Raw genomic sequence first — 20,894 nt, forward strand, 5'->3', positions numbered from 1 at the left:
TCCTTTACTGACTTAGCAGTATTTTGCACAGCATTGTTAATGGAGAAAATTTTATGTAATGATGTAAAATTGCATAATATAGGCCACAAAATATTTTGCTCCATGTGATGTAGCCCTGCTGAAGATATAGGCTTTATGTGTAAGTACAAACTGGTTAAATTCATATAGATATGCTTCTTTCCACTGGCATGGATATATAACCCACTGAGTGCATGAGAGTACTTACCATACAAAGCTATATTAGTGCCTTAGATAGTGCTGATTATTTAACATTGATTTATCCTATTATGATATAAATACCTGATAATACCTGTACCTAAATAGTTTTGTCAAACTTAATATAGAATTGACATGTTAGTAACTATCAGTTAAACTCATCAGAAACTGATTAATTTACATATTTTAACAAGTTAACATCCTAGGCATTATAATTAATAAAATATTTTAAAACTTGGATACCATAGGTACTTTATAAATACATATGTTATACACTTAAGGAATTTTTCCAGTGAAAAGAAGGAATGTCTTTCTGTTCATGTTAAATTTCACCATGCCCTTTCACTTATATTATGCAGAAGATAAAATACATAGCAAATAATACTCCATGATAATTGATTTAAAAAATCATCCTGATTAGAAAATTAGGGAAATTTTCAGATAACAGTGTCCTGACTCTCTTTCTTTGTTTCTCTTGCAGTGTTATTAGAAAAAAATACATTCCAAATTTACTTTTGCTTTGCTTACAGATATAAATACCAGGATTAATTCATGTAACATTTCCCCATCAGATTGGAGTATTTTCTTCTTCTTGTAATAGGCTCATCTTGTGCTTTCCCTTTTACAGGCCTGTGGCCTGTTCTTTACACAATGGGCTGCCTATATGTTTATACACATATATATCCCAAAAGTTATATTCCTGTTATGTTTATGGTCAGAAAAAAGAACTTACATTGAAAACTCCAGTTTAAACCCCTCATCATAGTTTTCTTAAGACAGCAAAATACCATTACAAGGGTGGAATAGGTAACTTGTTTTCACAATAAACTATATCACCACTCCCTTGCTATTCACATGGTAAATTTGCAGATTCTTAAGGAAGAGGGTGGGTCAGTTTGTTCTTGCTAAAGATAACCTTTGAAGGGGAGGGCAAACATTCTGCACCCTAAATTCCACTGGGACCCCCCCAACTGCTTATTAACCCATCTGACTCCTAACATTACCCCTTCAACAAGAATGAGCCCTAACATCTGTTAGGGGTACTGGGTGGTGATCACTTTGGCTGCTTCATGTTGAATAGGTGTGTTGTGGGGAAGTGCAGTCAAGAGTTCCAGCAAGAGGTAGCTTCTCCAGGGGACCACAGTGCCAGCTTGCAGAAACTGTTTCCATCTGAGGTTTCATGTGCCTGGCTACTTAGAGAGGATAAAGAATTGTAAATCAGGTTTTTGTTAAGTCTGGAGAAAATTAATCTAACAAGCAGTTTAAACTCACAGGATCTAATACTGAGGACAGAGTCATTATCAGAGGCCCCCAAAAAAGTATCTAACCTATGAGCAAATTTTCTCATTGAGAGGCAAATAGAAACTGACAGAAAGGGCTTGAAAATAATCAGCTTGACTTTAAGGCCTTGCCAGTATAAGGCCCAGGCCTATCTATCTCTTTACAAGGGGTATATACTCATGGAGTTGTGACTTCATTAGAGAACATGCCCTATTGACTTCCATTACCTAGCTGGCCTGGGAGGAGATCTGGCCAGGTAAAGGCAGGTTGCATCTCTAATAGGAAATTTACAGTTCTACCTGCAATGTTTCTGATCCTACTTGGCCAACCACTCAACAGCAGTAGTTACTTTGGAAGCTGGGCAGAGTGAGGAGCTTTTCCACTTAAAGCCATCAAGGCCTGTGGTTCTGACCTGAAGTCCTTTGACTCCTGGGCAATTCTGTTTCCAGTGACCCAGCTCTTGGCTGGCAGAGCTGCCAGGGCTCTTAATAAGCTGCCTTCTGCATAAGCCCTGGCTTTCCACATCAAAAACCAGTGCAGTGAACTGGCTTGTTGGGTCTCCTTGATGGCAGATCACTGTATAAAGTAGCCATTAATTGGCCTACCACCTATATTTACATTGCTTCTGCAGCCTATTTTTTGTTTCTCTTCCTCCTGTTTTTTGTTAAGACAGACCAGAGGAAACACATTAACAGGCTGCAAGTCAAGGGGTGCTCTCATTCTGCTATGCTATTATTATTTTTTTAAATATTTATTTATTTTATTTGAAAGGCAGAGTTACAGAGTGGCAGAGTCAGAGAGAGAAAGAGAGAGGTCTTCCATCCGTGGCTCACTCCTCAGAAGGCTGCAATGGCCGGAGCTGTGCCGATCTGAAGCCAGGAGCCAGGAGATTCTTCTGGGTCTCCCACGCGGGTGCAGGGGCCCAAGGACTTGGGCCATCTTCTACTGCTTTCCCAGGCCATAGTAGAGAGCTGGATTAGAAGTGGAGCAGCCAGGATTTGAACCGGCACTCATATGGGATACTGGCATTGCAGGTGGTGGCTTTACACACTATGCCACAGCACCGGCCCCTGGTTATACTATTATTACTGAAAACGTTAGCCATTCCTTTTATAAGGTCTAAAGATCAAACTGTACATCCTTGAGAGTCCTTCAGAGTAAGTTTCCCATCTTGAAGAGAATAGAGAAGTGAAGGAACAAGTCAGGCTTCCCAGATAACTTACTGACAATAACAACATCAAATGAAAACTTAGCAAACAATTTTAATTCTTAAATAACAAGCATGAAAACATTTGTAAAAAGGTCCAATATCTTCTTTAAGGCAAGAGTGCACTTATTTGGAAACGTTGCTTAAATATGTAACACAATTGTAATATATTTTAAATCAAAATTATGTAGGAATTATTGAAAGAACGTACTTTAAATTTGAATGCTTATTACACTTGTGAAAGAATAAAATTCCACTGATAGTTAAATAAACAGAAAATATAAATAAGAAGAAATTGCCTCTTTAGTTATAGAGACATATTTAGAATGATAACATTAAAATATTGTGCTCTTAAAATTGTGTCTATGAGGCCGACGCCATGGCTCACTAGGCTAATCCTCCGCCTGCGGCACCAGCACACCAGGTTCTAGTCCCGGTCGGGGCACCAGATTCTGTCCTGGTTGCCCCTTTTCCAGTTCAGCTCTCTACTGTGGCCTGGGAGTGCAGTGGAGGATGGCCCAAGTCCTTGGGCCCTGCACCCCATGGGAGACCAGGAGAAGTACCTGGCTCCTGGCTTCAGATCAGTGCGGTGCGCTGGCCGCAGCAGCCATTGGAGGGTGAACCAACGGCAAAGGAAGACCTTTCTCTCTCTCTCTCTCTCTCTCCCTGTTCACTCTGCCTGTCAAAAAAAAAAAAAAAAAAAAAAAAGGGTCTATAAACTACATTGACTCTTCTCTTTGTATTAATACATCATTAACAGAATTGTGTTGCAGTGATTATCATGCATTTGCAATTACCCTTTAAAAAATTTAGTGCACAAGAATAAATAAGCAGAAAAAGAAATCTCAGAAAAAGCCCAGTATGCCTTCGGGAGTCAAATGCATGACAAAGGTGTCATCATAATTCAAAGGATCCAATCATCAAAGTGGAAAGTATATCAGAATGTAAAGATGGGAAAAATTTGATTCTCATTCATAAAGATAAGCCTAAAGTGTGAAATGGTAATCATTAAAATGATAGGAAAGAAATGCAGGAGAATTCTCTGGAAGCAAAGGGTAGAGCAGGGTTACTTGAATCAGTTTTTAAAAACAAAGATCCACAGGCAATAAACAAATACATTGATTGGTAAATTAATCATAACTTTTGCTTTCTACATTGAGCTCTGGTTGACACTGTGTTTACATGTTTTACATTCATGGCCTAAATTAGACTCTGTGACTCTTTCAGGCTTGTTCTGAGTTCAGTCTCCGACTATTTTGCGGCCATGTTTACAAGTGATGTTTGTGAAGCCAAGCAAGAGGAAATCAAGATGGAAGGCATAGACCCCAATGCTCTCTGGGATCTTGTCCAATTTGCATACACAGGTACAGTAAAAGAACCACAGCACGTTCCTGTCTTCTTAAGAATTTAACTCATTTTCTCTAAGTACAGGGTTTAAAACACCGAAAACAAACAACAGAAACCTTAAGTCTATATGCATTTTTTCAAGTGACCCCTGTCTGGTGGGGAGAAAATTTGGACTAATTTTCCATTTGTCACTGAAATAAGAACTGCAAATGCATGCACATGTTCTCTTTCTTTCTCTGCCTCCTCTTCTCTCTCTCCTTTCCAAAAAGGACTTAAACAGGCTTATACAATTAAATAAAATAGACAGTTGATGGAATGAGCTTGTGAGAGGAGCAGAGAAGACACTAACGATTTAAATACTTTTAGTTTTAAGCTGTATTTGCTGAAAACATTAGGAAGGGCAAGATATTCTGATGCCTTTCCCTTTGAAAGTAATGAGTTTGAGAAACATCCATTTCTTGTGTTGTATTGTTTTTAATGTTAAAATTTTCAGATTCGTTAACATGCACTTGACAATGAAGATACTTAGAGTTATGAAAATGATTAATTTTGAAAATTTTTCTGATATATTATGTTGAGATTTCCTTTTGGACTTTGCACCATATTTTACGTAGTGTGCTCAAATAATCTTTCCAGTTTTTCAAAACTTTGTTGAATATTGCTCAATATACAAGGATTAGTTGAATGTGTCTCTCTGGAGAATATACTAATAGCTAAGCTGTGCTCTTGCTGTCGGGAAGCTCACAATCCTAGTGGAAAAAAAGAGTTAGATGAGGAGGTAAAAATGATATAATGTCAAATGATAAGAGGGAGTTATGGAGTCGACATTGTGGCACAATGGGTAAGGTCACTGCTAGTGATGCTGGTACGGAGTGGATGATGGATCAAGTGCTTGAATCCTTGCCACCCATGTGGGAGACCCAGATGAAGCTCCTGGTTCCTGGCTTCAATCCTGACTCAGTTCTGGCTGTTGCAGCCACTTGGGAAGTGAGCCAACTTATGGGAGAACTCTCTCTCTCTCTCTCTCTCTCTCTCTCTGTAACTCTTACTGTCAAATAAGTAAACTAATCTTTATACACACACACACAGACACATATTCACAGAGAGGGAGTTATAAGGATAAAACATGCTGCACAGAGCATTATAAGGACTTATATTCATTAATAACATTTTATATTCATTAATAACATTTTAATAAATTTTCAAGGTTAGTAAAAGGATGGAAGACATAACAAAATCTTGGAGTAGGTACAGTTAAGGTGAATGGTTGCTTGATAAAATATTTTTAGAAACAGCATGTGATTCATTTTACATGAATTCTTCATTATGGTCTAAGATCAGGAAAGGGAGGCAAGCTGGGGTTTGATTATAACAGGCTCAGGATCTCAGTTTAAGGAGCTATATTTTTGCAATATTTCTGGTATTGGGGTAGAAAAGATGGTTTTCTGAATATGAGTCATTCAATCCAAGATACCTTGGAACTAGGGGGAATGTGTTCGTTTGGAAGATTTGGCTTAGTGCAGAGAGAAAATTTCCTAACATTACTAAAATATTAAGTAAATGAAGCATCTGTGTGATGCGTATCAAGAGGGTAGAGGATACACACATTCTGAGTGCTCAATTTCAAAGCAGCCATGTGATGGAAAGATATAAACTTTTCTTAACATCAATAACTTTTAAATAACATTTTGATAAAGCAAAAGTTGAACTAGACAGGGTTAGGCAGGTAAGCAAGTCTGTATTCAAGGCTATTGTAATGGGGGACATACAAGAAACCTGAACTTCATATTCTGAAACAAATGATGGGAGAATTTTTAAGCTTTGGATGGATGGACGCTAATTGACAATACCAAAGGGAAAGTAAACTTTCTCATATCTTTGTGATCAGGGTAGTTTTCCAACTAGGGGGAATGTGTCACGTTAAGTTAGGCTCTTGTCCTCTCACATGATTGGGAAGAGAGAGGAGTTCTCTTCTTGATGCTTACATTTTTCAAATGTTTATTTATTTATTTGAAAGAATTACAGAGAGAATGGGAGAGACACAAAGAGAGATCGTCCATCTACTGATTCGCTTCTCATATCGCTATAACAGCCAGCGCTGGGCCAGGCCGAAGCCAGCATCCAGGAATTTTATCCAGGTCGTCTCCCACACGGGCGGCAGGAGTCATGTACTTGGGCCATCTTCATTGCTTTCTCAGGTGCATTAGTATGGATTAGAAGTGGAGTAGCTGGGACCTGAACTGGTACTCATATGGGATGCCAGCATCTCAGGCAGCTTAACTTGCTGAACCACAACACTAGGCCCAATGTATAGTGATTAGATACTGCTTGAGTCACCTGCATCCCATATCAAAGTGTCTAGATTTGAATCCTGATTCCATTTCAGAGTCTAGCTTCCTGCTAATGCACATCCTAGGAGGCAAAAGATGATGGCTCAACTACCGGGTTATTGTGACTCAGGTCAGAGAACCAGACTAAGTTCTAAGCTCTCATGGGTTTGGCCTGGTCCAGCCCCAGCAATTGGGAGCATTGGAGAAATGAACTAGATGGATGGAAAATTCCTTCTCTCTCTCTCTCTCTCTCTCTCTCGCTCTCGCTCTCGCTCTCTCTCTCTTTTTATCTCTCTGTCTTCCAAGTAAAAATTAAATAAGAAATTGTCTTTATATGAAAGATATGGTTTTCAGACCTTTGTGAAAAACAGTATTGAATTGTAAAAGTGACAAGATGCCCTATTTTTTAAAAAAAATTAATTTACTTATTTTCACTTTACCCAGAAGGTAGAGACAGGGATAAAGAGGCAAAAATTGTCCATCTTCTGGTTCACTCCCCAAGTGTCTTCAGAGTCAAAGACTTTTCCAGGTGGAAACCAAGGTCCCATAACACAGAATGAGTCTCTCCCATGTGTGGCAGGGATTCACATACTTGAGTCGTCCCCTGCTGCCTCCCCTGGTGTTCCTTACCAAGAAGCTGGATTAGAAGCAAGTCAGGACTCGAACTATGGGATTTGGGTACCCCAAGAAGTATCTTTTATTTTTTTAAGAAGATTTATTTTATTTATCTGAAAGAGTTACAGAGAGAGGTGGAAACAGAGAGAGAGAGACGTCTTCTGTCTGCTGATTTCATTCATCAAGTGACCACAATGGCTGGAGTTGCGCCAATCTGAAGCCAGGTGTCAGGAGCTTCTTCTGGGTCTCCCACATGGGTGAAAGGGCCCAATAACTGGGCCAATCTCTGCTGCTTTCTCAGGTGCATTAGTAGGGAACTGGATTGCAAATAGAGCAGCTGGTACTTGAACTGGCACCCATATGAGATGCAGGCATTGCAGGCGGGGGCTTTAACCCTCTGCACTACAGTGCTACCCCTCCCCCTGCCAAGCAGCATATTAAGCACTGAACCAAATGCCTGGCCTGTGCAAAAGGCTTTTAAATAGCTTTCCATATTCAAAAGAGAGAAAAAAAATTATGATTCAAAGTTTCCTAAAGTGAATGCTAAGAGAACAGTGGTAGAGACTTAGGAAGAAACCTAACTAGAGTAGTAAAACTGAGGAGAATATTAGGACAATCTCAGTTCAATTTCAGTTTGCAAAAACAGAAATATATATAGAGAAAAACATCACATTTTTGTTTTCTGGAATGAGAAAAATCACAAAGCTAACACTTTTTAGGATCTTTGCAATAACGGAAATACATAGATCTATCACTTCCAGTCACCATGGCCCACAGCCTTGCATTTCTTATGTACAAAACTAGGTCAAAAGACTCTCAGCATCCTACTGCACAAAGTTAGAAGGTGTTTCAAGGCTCCCTGCCGACTGTAATGACCCATATTTGGCTCTGCTTTGTGGAAGGTAGATGGAACAAAATGCTGCCTTTCAGGTGCCCTGCCGATTTGGCCTTTGCACCAATACCCCTGTCTTCCAAGTGAGATATAAATTCCAATTGTGAGTTAACAGCCATGTGCTAGATGAGCAAATAATTTATGTGGTGTTACTGGGGGATTTGCAGGCACCATACATAATATGTACCTTGTTTCTTGCTACATACAATTTAAAAATTCCAACAATTGTAGAGAAAAGTTTACAGTTTCTGAGAAAAGGAAGAAAGGCGGCAGTCTATGTGTCTAGGACTGTTGAGCTAGCCAGCTAACTGCGATTTGAAAAAAAAGTCTAAAAATAAATGCATCCCAGAAAGGAGAGAAAAATGAATGAACAAGAATACATTTAAAGGGTCAGCAATTTCAGAATATTTTCTTAAATTTTAAGGTTGAGTGGCTTGGAAGAATCTCACAAGAATCAACTGTCAAAAATTTATAGTTAACTTTTAGCTCTAAAAGCAATGTGTTCAACAGAGATGGATCAGAGTTTTTTAAAGTGACTTTAACAAAAACATTTCCATGATCTCTGGAAAGTTCATAAGATTTGAAAGAAATATGTAGCTAATATATTTGATTGACATTTAGAAATTAAGGAAAGGATAATAGGGCAAAGAACACTGAAATGCCTTTTTGAGTGGAGTAAGCTTCAGGGATTATCGCTTCTTGGCCTTTTGGCTAAGATCAAGTGTAGTACCAAGTGTAGCTTCAGGAAATACACAATTTCATCATTGTTGGAAGAAAGAAGGGTCTTTTAAAAATTTTAGAATTTCATATATTAAAAATTTGTGGTTAGTAAGACATGGGATATACCAGCTGAATTTACTTTTTTTTTTTAACCTCATTCAGCAAATGAAGTGAGAAGGAATTAAGAGGTTTAAGTGAGTTTCAGTATGAACTAAAGCAATTATTTACACTTTTTTGAATTTTTTTATGGTTACCAGGAAGACTGATGTGAATACCAAGGGGTGAGTGCAATAGTAGCTCAAAAGGCATAGTAAATAGGTTTTATTTTGTAAGAGAAATATATAATGAAGAAAAGCTTAATATCTAGCAAAATGTAACACAGAGTAAAGAAAACCACTAGGGTCTTTATGTTGACAAAATTAAAGACATATTCTTGAAAATATGCAGGATAATGACCTAATTATGAAAATATGATGACTACCTATTGCAATTACTTCTGTACTTAAGTTAAAAATCAACATAAGATCAATTTTTCACACATTATAATATATCTGAAATTTAAAGGAAATTAAAATATATGATGGTGTTAGTATAATTGTGTATCCTAATTTGAGGCTCATATCACTTTTCTAATTCTTAACTACCTATGTATCCAGTTGTAAAATTTCTTCATGCAAAAATTTCCACTGGGTTACTTCATAATTTTTCACTAGAAAATTAGCTTGTAATCTTAGCCATTCACAGTCCAAAGCAAAAACCTTTTACAATTGGCCCCTTAAAATTTTTAATTGGATTGTCAGTTGTAATACAGGAAATATGTAATTGTAAGTTTTTATTTAAATTTTTTCAAAATCAAACCATAAATGGTACTTAACAACTTATTTCATGAAGGCAGCCCCACTGAATATTGTGAGAATATAAATTGTAATTGGTAGGATAGGGCTTAAAACTCAATAATCCTTTAAACAAATTTTATATCCACAGAATATTTAGAATAAGGTATAAAAGAAAAGCTATTTGTTCTTTTTCTGCTTCTTCTTTTCTTCTTCTTTAATCTCCTCCTCTCCTCCTCCTCCTCTCCCCCCCTTACCCCTCCCTTTTCCCCTCCTTCTCCTCCTCCTCCCTCTCTCCCTCCCCCTCCCCCTGCTTCTCCTTCTCCTCCTCCCCTTCCACCTCCCCCCTTCCTCCTTCTCCTTCTTCTCCTCCTGCTCTCCTTCCCCCTCCCCCTCCTCCTTGCCCTCACCTTCCTCTTCTTCCTCCTCTTCTGTCTCCCTTTTGTCCTCCCTCTCCCATTCTTCTTCTTTCTTACCAAAAGCAAATCACTGAAATTCTATCCACTTCATGTCATTCTCAGTTGGGTAGTGTCAATTGGAATTTGAAACAGCTTTTATGCAAATATTTTGCTGTATGTAATGGAGCTTCTATTCTATAGTTCGACTCACTTAGAAAAAAACGACATAGAATGTTATTTAGTCGGCAGTGATACCTTTGATTAAGCAAAGACAAAACTACTCTGGAGTTATTCCATGGAACATCCTCAGGAGCACGGAGTCAGAGAAGAAAATTATAGTTGGGCTTTATGCTTTTGTATCGCTAATTTTTGAAACCACTTGGAAAATTCAGATGCCTAAATTTTAGATACTCCACCATGACTTGTGGTAACTAATATACAGAGTATAAAAATGAGTGAAATTTATATTTTGAAATTTGAATATTACTTATAGCCCTTGTCAATACTCCTGAGGAATAGTGGTTTTTCTACTTACTTGTTGAATTTTTATTTTGTTGACAGTTAATCTTGTGATTATAAAATAAATTGAAAATGTTTCATTGAAAATATTTCATTGAAAAATTCAAGGAAAATAAGAAATGAAGAAGGAGGAAGAATGAGAGTGAGGGAGGGAGGAAGGGTATGGTGGAAAGTTCTTAAAACTGTTCTTAAAACTGTATATACGGAATGCTTGAAATTTGTTCCTTTTTTATAAATAAAAAATTTTAAAAATAAAAAGATGTTCCATACTGAATGTTATACATTTTACAGATGGCGATTTGCGCATACAGAATAGATGTAAAAAACAACAATATAAAATTGAGTATTATACTTGTGATATCTCAAAAATGGATTAGCAAAAATCATCATGAGATAAATAGAATGGTATTTTCTCTGCAATATTACTGCTTTTCTGTAGAGTATCAGTTAATACAGGAGTTTGTTGGAATGACTCAGGATAGCCTTGTTCTCAAATAGTTTATTGTACACTTCTACATATATGGTTTGTTCCCTCAGTTAGCAGTGCTGCCTGAGCATTTAGGCATATTACTGCCCGATGGTCCTTTTGAATGCGTGAAGAACTCTCATGTTTTACTATGAGTCTACCATCTGCTAATGCCCTACCCTGGGCTTTGAAATACAGTGTTTTCAATTACAGATATTCCTCACCTTTAAGAACTTTCAAATATAAAACTTAAAGTAACTATCTTCAGTTATCTTCTTTCAGTATAAACATGCTGTTTAATAATATTTATTTTTTCATTTGAAAGGCACAATGATAGAGCGTGAGTGAAAGTGAGAACGAGCAGACATTGTCCACATGCTAGCTAACTCTGCCAATGGCAACAGCAACAGGGGCTGGACCAAGCAGAAGTCAGGAGGCAAGAATGCCAATCTGGTCTCCCATGTAGTGGCAGGGACTCAAATATCTGAGCCATCACCCACGGCCTCCCTGATAACATCAGCAGGCACTTGGATCAGAAGCATATTAAACAGGGCATGAACCAGCAGTCAGATGTTAGATGTGGCTGCCTGGTGTAGCTGCTTAACCTGCAGGTCCTCAGCGCTGCCCCATAAACATACTTTTGATATTCATAGCTACTATTTTCTTATTTGAGAATAGTGTAAAAGAGGGTTAATATATTGATTTCACACACACACAGTTTCTTCAAAAATTAAGATTATTTAATGCAAATATCATTGAAGCTCATAAATAGTTATTCCATAATGTGCACTGTTCATGAACTATTTTAAGTCCTCTTGCTTACACACACATACACACACACACACTTATATTTCAGTGTAAAGCAAAAGTTGATGATCATATTGTGAAAAGAAAGGAGGAAATATCATATTTTGAAAACGATGCATTGAGATTCATTACATTTTTATGTTGCCTTCATAGTGATAGAAATTTCTTCTGTGCTTATCTCTTACATAATCGTTACTATCCTGACATGCTTGAAAATATACTGTGTGCATTGATGTGTAAGGTAATAGAGTTCTAACAAATATGGGAGATGGAATTGCAGGGTTACTAACAAAGTGTCAGGTCCTGTAGAAAACTGATAAGGACAAGGTTTAAATAAAGGAAGCTGCCCATCTAGTAGTGGTATTTAGAAGAGGGGTAGAAAATTAAACTGCCAAATAGCTTACCTTTAATCATGCTAAAGAGGTAGCATCCTTGTTAAAAAGAAAAAAATAGTTTGTCAGAGTCTGTGTACATGCTAAAGGAATGTTAAGATCATTTCTGCTTACTGCCAAATATTTGAATGACTTACATAAACACAGAAGTTGAGATATTTAATGTTCTGCTTTAATATTAAAAGGCATACGTCAATATATTCAGCATGAATTTTACCATCTTAACTCCCTTCAGAATTTTTTATTGTCATTAAAAGTAAATGATTTTTTTCATTTTTAATACAGGTCTAATTCAAGTGGCATGAATTATGCAAGCACATTAACACAATATTAGTTTTAAACAGGATTTTTACTAGATGAGAAATTGTACTCTCAATTTAAGAAACTGAGCCTTCAAAGAATGTTTTTATATATTATCACCCATTATTTAAAAGTACTGATTTAAGCAATTTTCCCAGGATATTGGAACAGCCTATATATTAAATAAGAAGAAAGCGAGAATAATAAAAATAAAATCTCTGGTATAAGATGTGTTTTGACATTATGATTCTACTGTTCCATTATTTTAACAATTAATCTCTGAGTGTGTGTGTGTGTGTGTGTGTGTGTGTGCGCACGTGTACTAACATGCTCATGAAAACATTCAAAACCGACAAATTTTGTGTAAACTTAGTTTGGAAGAAATTATTGTATCAAAATATGTAATCAAAAATAGGTATGCTTTGTACAGTTACAGTGTTTTTTATTTTGTTACTGAAGAATACTTTGGCTCTATTCTATGTGCTTTAACAGAGGGACTGCAAATGAGTAACTATGATAAATATTGATGTTTGCAAGCTGTAGAGTGAGAGTTAGGTTTTATTGCAATATGTCCTAGATCTACTTTCTAAAAATCTCCAAGATCCCATTTTGTAATCAGCATTACTTCCTTTAAAAAAGTTTCAATTTTATTTTATTGTTTCCTCCAGGATTGTGACTGCTAACATATCCTGTACTTTGGGTACTAGAAGGGAAGAATTGTCACCTTGTAACTTTCAGGATGAATGCTTCAGCATTTATCACATGGATTGACTATGTGTTCTCAAGATAATTTTTTAAAATATTTATTCATTTATTTGAAAAACAGAGTTACACATAGAGAGAGGGAGAGACTGAAAGGAGAGAGAAATATCTTCCATTCACTGGCTCACTCTTCCAAATTTCCACAATGGCCAAGGCTGGGCCAGGCTGAAGCCAGGAGTCAGGAACTTCATCCAGGTGTCCCACATGGGTGCCAGGGGCACAAGCACTTGTTCCATCTTCTGTTGCTTTCCCAGGCACATTAGCCAATATTTGGATCAGAAGTGGAACAGCCAATATGGGATGAAAGCATGGCAGGAGGAGGCTTAACCCACTATACCACTGTATTGGCTCCCTGAAGTTAATGTCACCTCCAGTGCAATTCTAAAATTTCTGCCTATGTTACTATGTTCTACTTGAGAGGCAGTACTGTGGAGTGCGTAGATTTAACCTCAAATATGGGGATTGACCTTTGCTTTTTGTGGGACTGATATTCAAATAGAATATACTGTGCTATGGGCAGCCTAGAGTTTATTCTGATTGGTGGGCATTTATTCAAATTGGCAATGGCCTATTTCTTTTCTCATTAAGTATTTGAGTACCCTTTGGGCTCCCCTACTTTGCAGTTATGAATTTTGTTCAAATTATCAAACTTTAAGGAATTTTAAGATTCTTCAACAGAAAGAAAGGAAAACTATTAGTCTTTGAGAAGGGTATTTTTAAGGCATAAATGAACTCATAAAATTAATTTTCAACATAATGATTAGCATTTCATAAGCATAGTCAGCACTCAGTTATGAAGATTGTTCATAATATTCATTTCTGTAATTTTTGCAAAATTATAAAAAGGCTGTTTGTAAAGATAAATGTACTATATATATGTACTATATAACATACAATACTATATGTTATATATATACATATATACTATATACTATATATACACATATACACACACATATATACTATATATGTGTATATATAACATATAACATATAGTACTATATGTTATATAGTACTATATATAGTACATAGATATATACTGTATATCTATGTACTATACATAGATATATACTGTATATGTACTATATACATATCTATGTATACATGTATACATATGTATACATACATATATCTATGTACCATATATGTACTATATAACATAGCACTATAACATATATATGTGCATATATATATAACATATAGTATTAGAGTACAAAGGTATATGTACTATATAACATATAGTACTATATAAGTTATATGTTATATATACATATATAGCATATATGTGTGTATATAACATATAGTATTACATGTTATATAGTACATATATATAGTACATATATCTTTACAAACTTTCTGCCTTATATATTTGAAATGTTTCTATCATTTTTGCAATTCATTAATTATATTTGAATTTTACAAACATTCTGGGATGGGTACTTAATATGTTATACAAAAATCGTATGTTTACTTATGGGTTGACAAAAATACACAAGAGTGGAACCATGGTCCAATATTCTAGTTATAATTTCAACAACATTTCTACTAAGAGTTAATGAACATTCTGTCTGCTTACTATAAATGGTGATATAGCTCCTATGTGCTTTTGTCATCGCCACAATGATTGAAAAGCATGACTTTAGAATTAGTCTTCTACGAACTGTTGTCAAATATAATTTTTTACACTTAAAATCACGTACATGAAATCATGAACAACTTGAGAAAAAAATAGAGAAAATATTCAGATTTTTTAAGATAGTAGCACTATCTTAGTCTTTGAGATTCGTAATAGTAGCACATCCTCAGTCTTTGAGTTTCATAATATTGTACTTCATGGTTTTAAGTCTACACTGACTCTTGTTATATTCATCTAACTAAGAATTATTTAAAACTTATACATGCAGGGCTAGCCCCGTAGCATAGAGGTTAAGCTGCCTCCTGCAGTTCCAGATTCCCACGTGGGTGCTGGTTCAAGTCCTGGCTGCTCCATTTTCCATCCAGCTCTCTGCTAGGGCCTGGAAAAGCAGCAAAAGATGGCCAAAGCCCTTGGGCCTCTGCACCCATGTGGGAGATCTGGAAGAAGCCTCTAGCTCCTGGCTTCAGTCTGGCCCAGCCCTGGCCATTGTTGCCATTTGGGAAGTGAACCAATAGATGGAAGACTTCTCTCTCTGCCTTTGCCCCTGCCTCTCCCTCTCTGTGGCATTGTATTTCAAATAAATAAATATTTTAAAAAGTTATTTGTGCTTAGTATTTAACATTTTTAGAGTATTGTTGCATACATCTTAGCTGTGCCCCATGATATCAACAGTATAACAATATCTTACACTTGGGGAAACAAAAGCATTGCTTCCTATGTGTTACTAAAGAAAACATTAAACATTTCTTTTTCTCTCTTTTTTATTTTTGAGAGGCCAAAAAGAGACAGAGAGCAACAGCAAGTGAGTGAGCGAGAGAGAGGATGCACTAGCCAGCCAGAAAAACAAAGAGAAAGAATGCTCCCATCTGCTGGTTGCTGGTTCATTCCCCAGACTACAATGGCAAAGGCTGGGCCTGGCTGCCCGGAGCTCAATGCAGGTCTCAGAAATAGGTGACAGGGACCCAACCACTTGAGCTATTACCAGCTACCTACCAGGTTTATGAGCTGAAATTGGGAATCACAGCCAAGATGTAAACTCAGGTACTCCAATATGGAATGCAGGTGTCTTAAGGAGTATCTTAACTACTAGGCCAAATGCTCACCCCAAGATAACACATCTTCAAAAATACTATTTTGCTTACGCTTTGACTATTTCTTAATATTTCTATTAAAATTAGGTACAGATTTTACTTTTGCAGGTGTTACATGAGGAAAACAACTGAAACAATTAAAAGTAAGCCAAAGAACCCTTTCACTAAACTATTCTTTATACTTCCATAAAAGACCAATTGCCATCTTCATTGACAAATTTGCCTACCCTTCATATGGAAAGAAAATTTGTAATGAGAATGCTAAGCACTTTAATTTTAAATGTCTTGTTTCTCTCGGATGATGGATGGTCAGTGCTAGTCAATAAAACACAAACAAAAACAGATTTCAGCCAAAAGTGGATGGTGTACTCTACAAGATATGCTGAATGAATGCCTTGATTGCTGATTCCTCTGGACTATATACTTGAATTTCCTTCTCTGGCACACTGTAGATGGTATTGCATTCCTCTTACATTGTTCAACCAGAGAACATAACCCAGCCAAAAGGCATTCACGTGAGTCTGACTTGTCTCATGCCATCTTTTCTTCTCTGAAGAAATGTTTAGCAGTACAAAGAGAATAAAAAAATCAATAAAGACATTCTAAACAGTAGTGATGGAAGTAAATAACATTTCTGACTAATGAGCATTTCGCGAACAATTGGAAAATCAGACTAACCTAAAAATGATGTTACAAGACATTTTTAAAATTTTTTTGAAAAAGCATTATTCTATTTGCCAAATTAAGGTAAATAAAACAAATTTAAGACCTAGGTACAGACTATCCTTCTTACATTTATTTATCTTAAATAAAGTAAAATATATGAGGGAAGAGAAGATGTAGGATGATGCTGGTTTGTGTTTTAGGAAAGAATTTCACCCTCCTTGGAGCAATACCACATAATCCTGCAACAACATTTTGCAACTATTTCTTTTCCAGTTCACTGGGACTAAGAAATAATATGAAGAATTTTTACATGAAGATTTTTAAGAAAAAATTGAATATAGGCAGAATGTAAATGGTGATCTCAGATGAAAGCACAAACAGAAGAAGATAATGTATTAAGCATAATTGGGAAGCGAGACAGAACCCAAAAGAAAATGATCTGTTAAGCAAACAAACAAGGTCAAAACAGAAGCCCTAGAGTGAAAAGGAAGTGGGAATGGTGGTCTCACAAACAGGTAGATGATAGAATTTTCAAATCAACAGAGTATCTGATACTAAAATATCAAAACTACCTACTTTTCCTTTTTACAGCACACCCCTGAGACAGTGCATAAAATATTTAAGCACCTCAAGATGGAAAAGCTTTGCAGATCAATTCAATTCAGTTTGGTTCTTTGGGAACTTGCTTCTGATTACCATTGCTAAAATCTGCCAATAGAAGTTACATTCTCTTATACTTAGCCTTTTTAATCCCCATTCTGTACTCCTGATTAAAGTAGTATAGATAAAAAAAATTACCAGGTTGAATTTGGTTTTACAATACCTGTGATAGATCAATCTCAAAAATGAAAATAAAATACCAGTAAATGCCATTCAAACTTAAAATCAAATCATTCATGATATGATTTGCACCATAAGTCAGTGCATTGATTGTTTTTCTTCTTAGAAATGGAATACCAATCTGTGTCAGTTTCTCAGTTACCAAAACAAAGGGAAAGGAATAATCAATTTTCATAAAATAAAAGCAAACATAACCACATGTTTTCTGGTATTAAAATCTGACACTCAGATTTGCTTTGAGTTTTAAAAATATTCAAAAATAATTTGAACACACATGTAACACTATACTTATAATGGATTCATGCTCCTCAAAATTGTCAAAGTCAGGACAGGCGTTTGTCCTATTGGCTAAGACACAGCTTGGGAGCCCCATATCAGAGTGCCTGGATTCAAGTCCCAACTCCTCACTTGATACCAGCTTCCTGCTAATGTGCACTCTCAGAGACAGCAGTAACAGCTCAAATAGTTGGGTCCATGCCACCCAAAAGATAAATCTGGATGTTAATAACAGTGGAAACCATATCTACATTATATGGGAAATTTCTGGAAAATCTTTGCAATTTTCTGTAAATTTATATGTGTTTAAAATATCTGTAAATTCTTATATGTATTAATATTATCTGTAAATCCTTATAATTTAATAAAAACATCAATTTTGAAGTTTAGTTTCTAGAGTAACTTATATATCTCTTATTCATTAGAGAGAAAGAATTAATGGTAGTTAAATATATAATATTTAATTTACTCTGGTTTTATATAGAGTTTTTGCACTTGTCTAGTAAAATATTTCTAATATACTTTTGGGGGTAATTTGTTCAACATAACAAATTTTATAGATAAAAATGATAATATAGCACAGGTGTTAACAGGAACAGCTGTGAGGGTAATTGAGAATATGGTTTGAGAATGCATCTGTGACTTGAAGATGTGTTGACCCTTTAATTAAATCAGGAGATGGTCTCGCTTTGGATTTGTTAGGAGAGATGATAACTATTTGTTTTATTTAAAAACAAATCCTAAGAGTTTCCTTTCACTAAAATCATAGGTTCCTTAGTTATCTTACATTTCAAGCAGCTAAAAGGTATTTCTAAGCTAAATATTTCTAGGATACCTACCTCTTAGTGAATCTATTTAACAATGTTATCTCTTGAAAATAGAATGGATATGTAGAATTTATTTATTCTTCAACAGTATTCATGTTTATTTAAAGTTAAGTTTTAAGTCAAACACTTAGAAGATTTTTGTATTTTGCCATCTAAGTCTGTCAGAGAAATAGCCAGGTTATACATGCAAAGAAATATATCATGCATGAGGTAGCTCAATTTATGTGCATTCAAGCTCAACTCTTGCTAATATCCCACTTGCACCTTTCTGGCATTTACAAATGGAAACATTCATTGGACGTATTTTAAGTTGAAATTAATTGAACATTTTAAACTTTTTGAGATAATCATTATAACTCCAAAATTTATTTCCAAAGATACCAATAGGTAACTTTTAAAAATTATTCCACATCACCTGTGAACATTCATTTTTTTTCCATTTTTAAAATAAAAGACTAGAAGAGGGTCTGCTAAAATTCTGATTGAATTTTTATGTGGTTCAGTGCTAACCCACTATTTGAAATTGTACTGAATAATTGTTTTAAAAGCAAGTATCTTTGATCTTCTACAGATCATTATACTTACATATTATCCATCTAACTGTATGTCAGTAATTATCATTAATATAAGCTTTCTTAAAATCTCTCAAATCATTATGGCTCCCTTACAATATTGTCAAAACTATGAGGTATAAATACCACAAAGAATTCTGTTTCTGTAGATAAATGTCTCCTCTGCTTAGTGTCTCCTGTCCTCCATTATTATTTTCAGTGTTCTTGTGCTTTTTAATATCTAAGTAACAGGCTCCTTGAAAGTTCATTAAAATCTTGTGACTTTAAATAACAACTTTAAATTGTATCATTGGCATAGTATTCATATTTTATACTGAAATTAAAATGTAGATGTTAAGTTTAACTGCATATTAATATATATTTAAAAGTATCTTAGTTTTACTCTGCTCACAGTCCCTTTCAATTTAGTGTGCCTAATTTATCTGCTCCTTTTTTTATTCTCCAAATTTCCTGCTACACTTAGAAGCTCACTCTAGATTCCTTTGGCATCTTCTTCTTTCAGTGAAACTCATAAATAAAATATAGTACACTTTATCTATTAAACATGTTAAGTTATGGGTGAAATGTCATGCTTGCTAGGAAAGCTATTCCTCACTGAAGAGATTATTTATTAATTATGAAAGAAAGCGTTTCTTTGAAATGAGGAAATCTGCAGATACTGCTTTAACCAAGGGACCAAACTTAGCAACACCAATAGTGGAGCATAATGACATCGTAGGCTTCTGATGGTGCACTACGAGTGCAAAATACCTCTATGGCCAAAAAGGTTTTATCAAATCTAATAATGGGTAAATATAGTAGCAAGACCACACTGAGGAATGCAACAAAACAAGTCACCTGACTTCTTCACCAATATAAATATCGTGCATGAAAAAACAAATCCTGAGAACTACTTTAGATTTAAAGAGATCATAGGAACATAAATGGAATGTGTGGTCTTTGATTAGATCAGTAGTGCCAGCAATTGCTGGAAAAATTAAGAAAATAAATATACCCCTATAAATCCCTGTTCATTACTGTATATCATATCTTATTAATATAAGAAAACAGAACAGAAAATATTACAGCTATAATTGACCAAAAGTAATTAAATATTACAGAAAATTGTAAACATGAGTAAAGAGAGTTAAATACTAAAACTATAAAAATACTATATATAGAGTTAAATCTATAAACATGCATATATAAATTGATATACATATATTAATGCACACAAGTATTCCACATTCATTTACAAATATAGATTTTTTTCATAAACATGGATTTTTCTGCTCTCTTAAGTTTGAAGACATATAATTTGAATCTTATTTTTCTCTTCTTTTTATTTCATAACCCAATGAAGAACTATAGTTACACCAAAGTGTATAGAGACAATGTGGTTAAAGCTGTATATATGTATTGAATTTAGTTTAAACTGCATATATGTACTGGGTGATTGTAAACATTACCTGAAGTGAGAAAGGTAAAGTAGTTAAAACAATTACTCCCTTACATTGAATTATACTTATTTTGATTATCAGTTGAGGTTCAGATAATTTTTATGCTTTAAGAACAGAATGGTACATGTTATTTGATGTTTTCATAATTCACTTATGTTTAGGTTGCTTGGAGTTAAAGGAAGACACTATTGAAAATCTGCTGGCTGCAGCATGCCTTCTTCAGCTCCCTCAAGTAGTAGAAGTGTGCTGCCACTTCCTCATGAAGCTTTTGCACCCATCTAACTGTTTAGGAATCAGAGCATTTGCAGATGCTCAGGGATGCATTGAGTTAATGAAGGTGGCCCACAGCTACACAATGGTAAGAAAATTTAATATTTTAGTATGAGAGATATACAGTATACTTTTTATTATGAGATATAGTATACCTCACAGTATTTTATAATTTCAAGTGAAAAAGTATAC

At 35.3% G+C, this 20,894-nt stretch overlaps 1 protein-coding gene and 1 pseudogene across 1 annotated transcript in view; both read left to right on the plus strand.

Moving 5' to 3' along the window:
- Positions 1 to 20,894, plus strand: part of KLHL1 (kelch like family member 1) — a 419,379-nt gene that overhangs the window by 148,109 nt on the left and 250,376 nt on the right. Inside the window, exons 3-4 of the mRNA XM_002712985.5 lie at positions 3,932 to 4,068; positions 20,594 to 20,790. Of these exons, the coding sequence (XP_002713031.1) occupies positions 3,932 to 4,068; positions 20,594 to 20,790 (334 nt within the window). The remainder of the gene's footprint in view (positions 1 to 3,931; positions 4,069 to 20,593; positions 20,791 to 20,894) is intronic.
- On the plus strand, positions 8,580 to 8,752 carry LOC127492251 (U2 spliceosomal RNA; annotated as a pseudogene).

This window comes from Oryctolagus cuniculus, chromosome 9, assembly GCF_964237555.1.
Source record: "Oryctolagus cuniculus chromosome 9, mOryCun1.1, whole genome shotgun sequence".
Lineage (NCBI taxonomy): Eukaryota > Metazoa > Chordata > Mammalia > Lagomorpha > Leporidae > Oryctolagus > Oryctolagus cuniculus.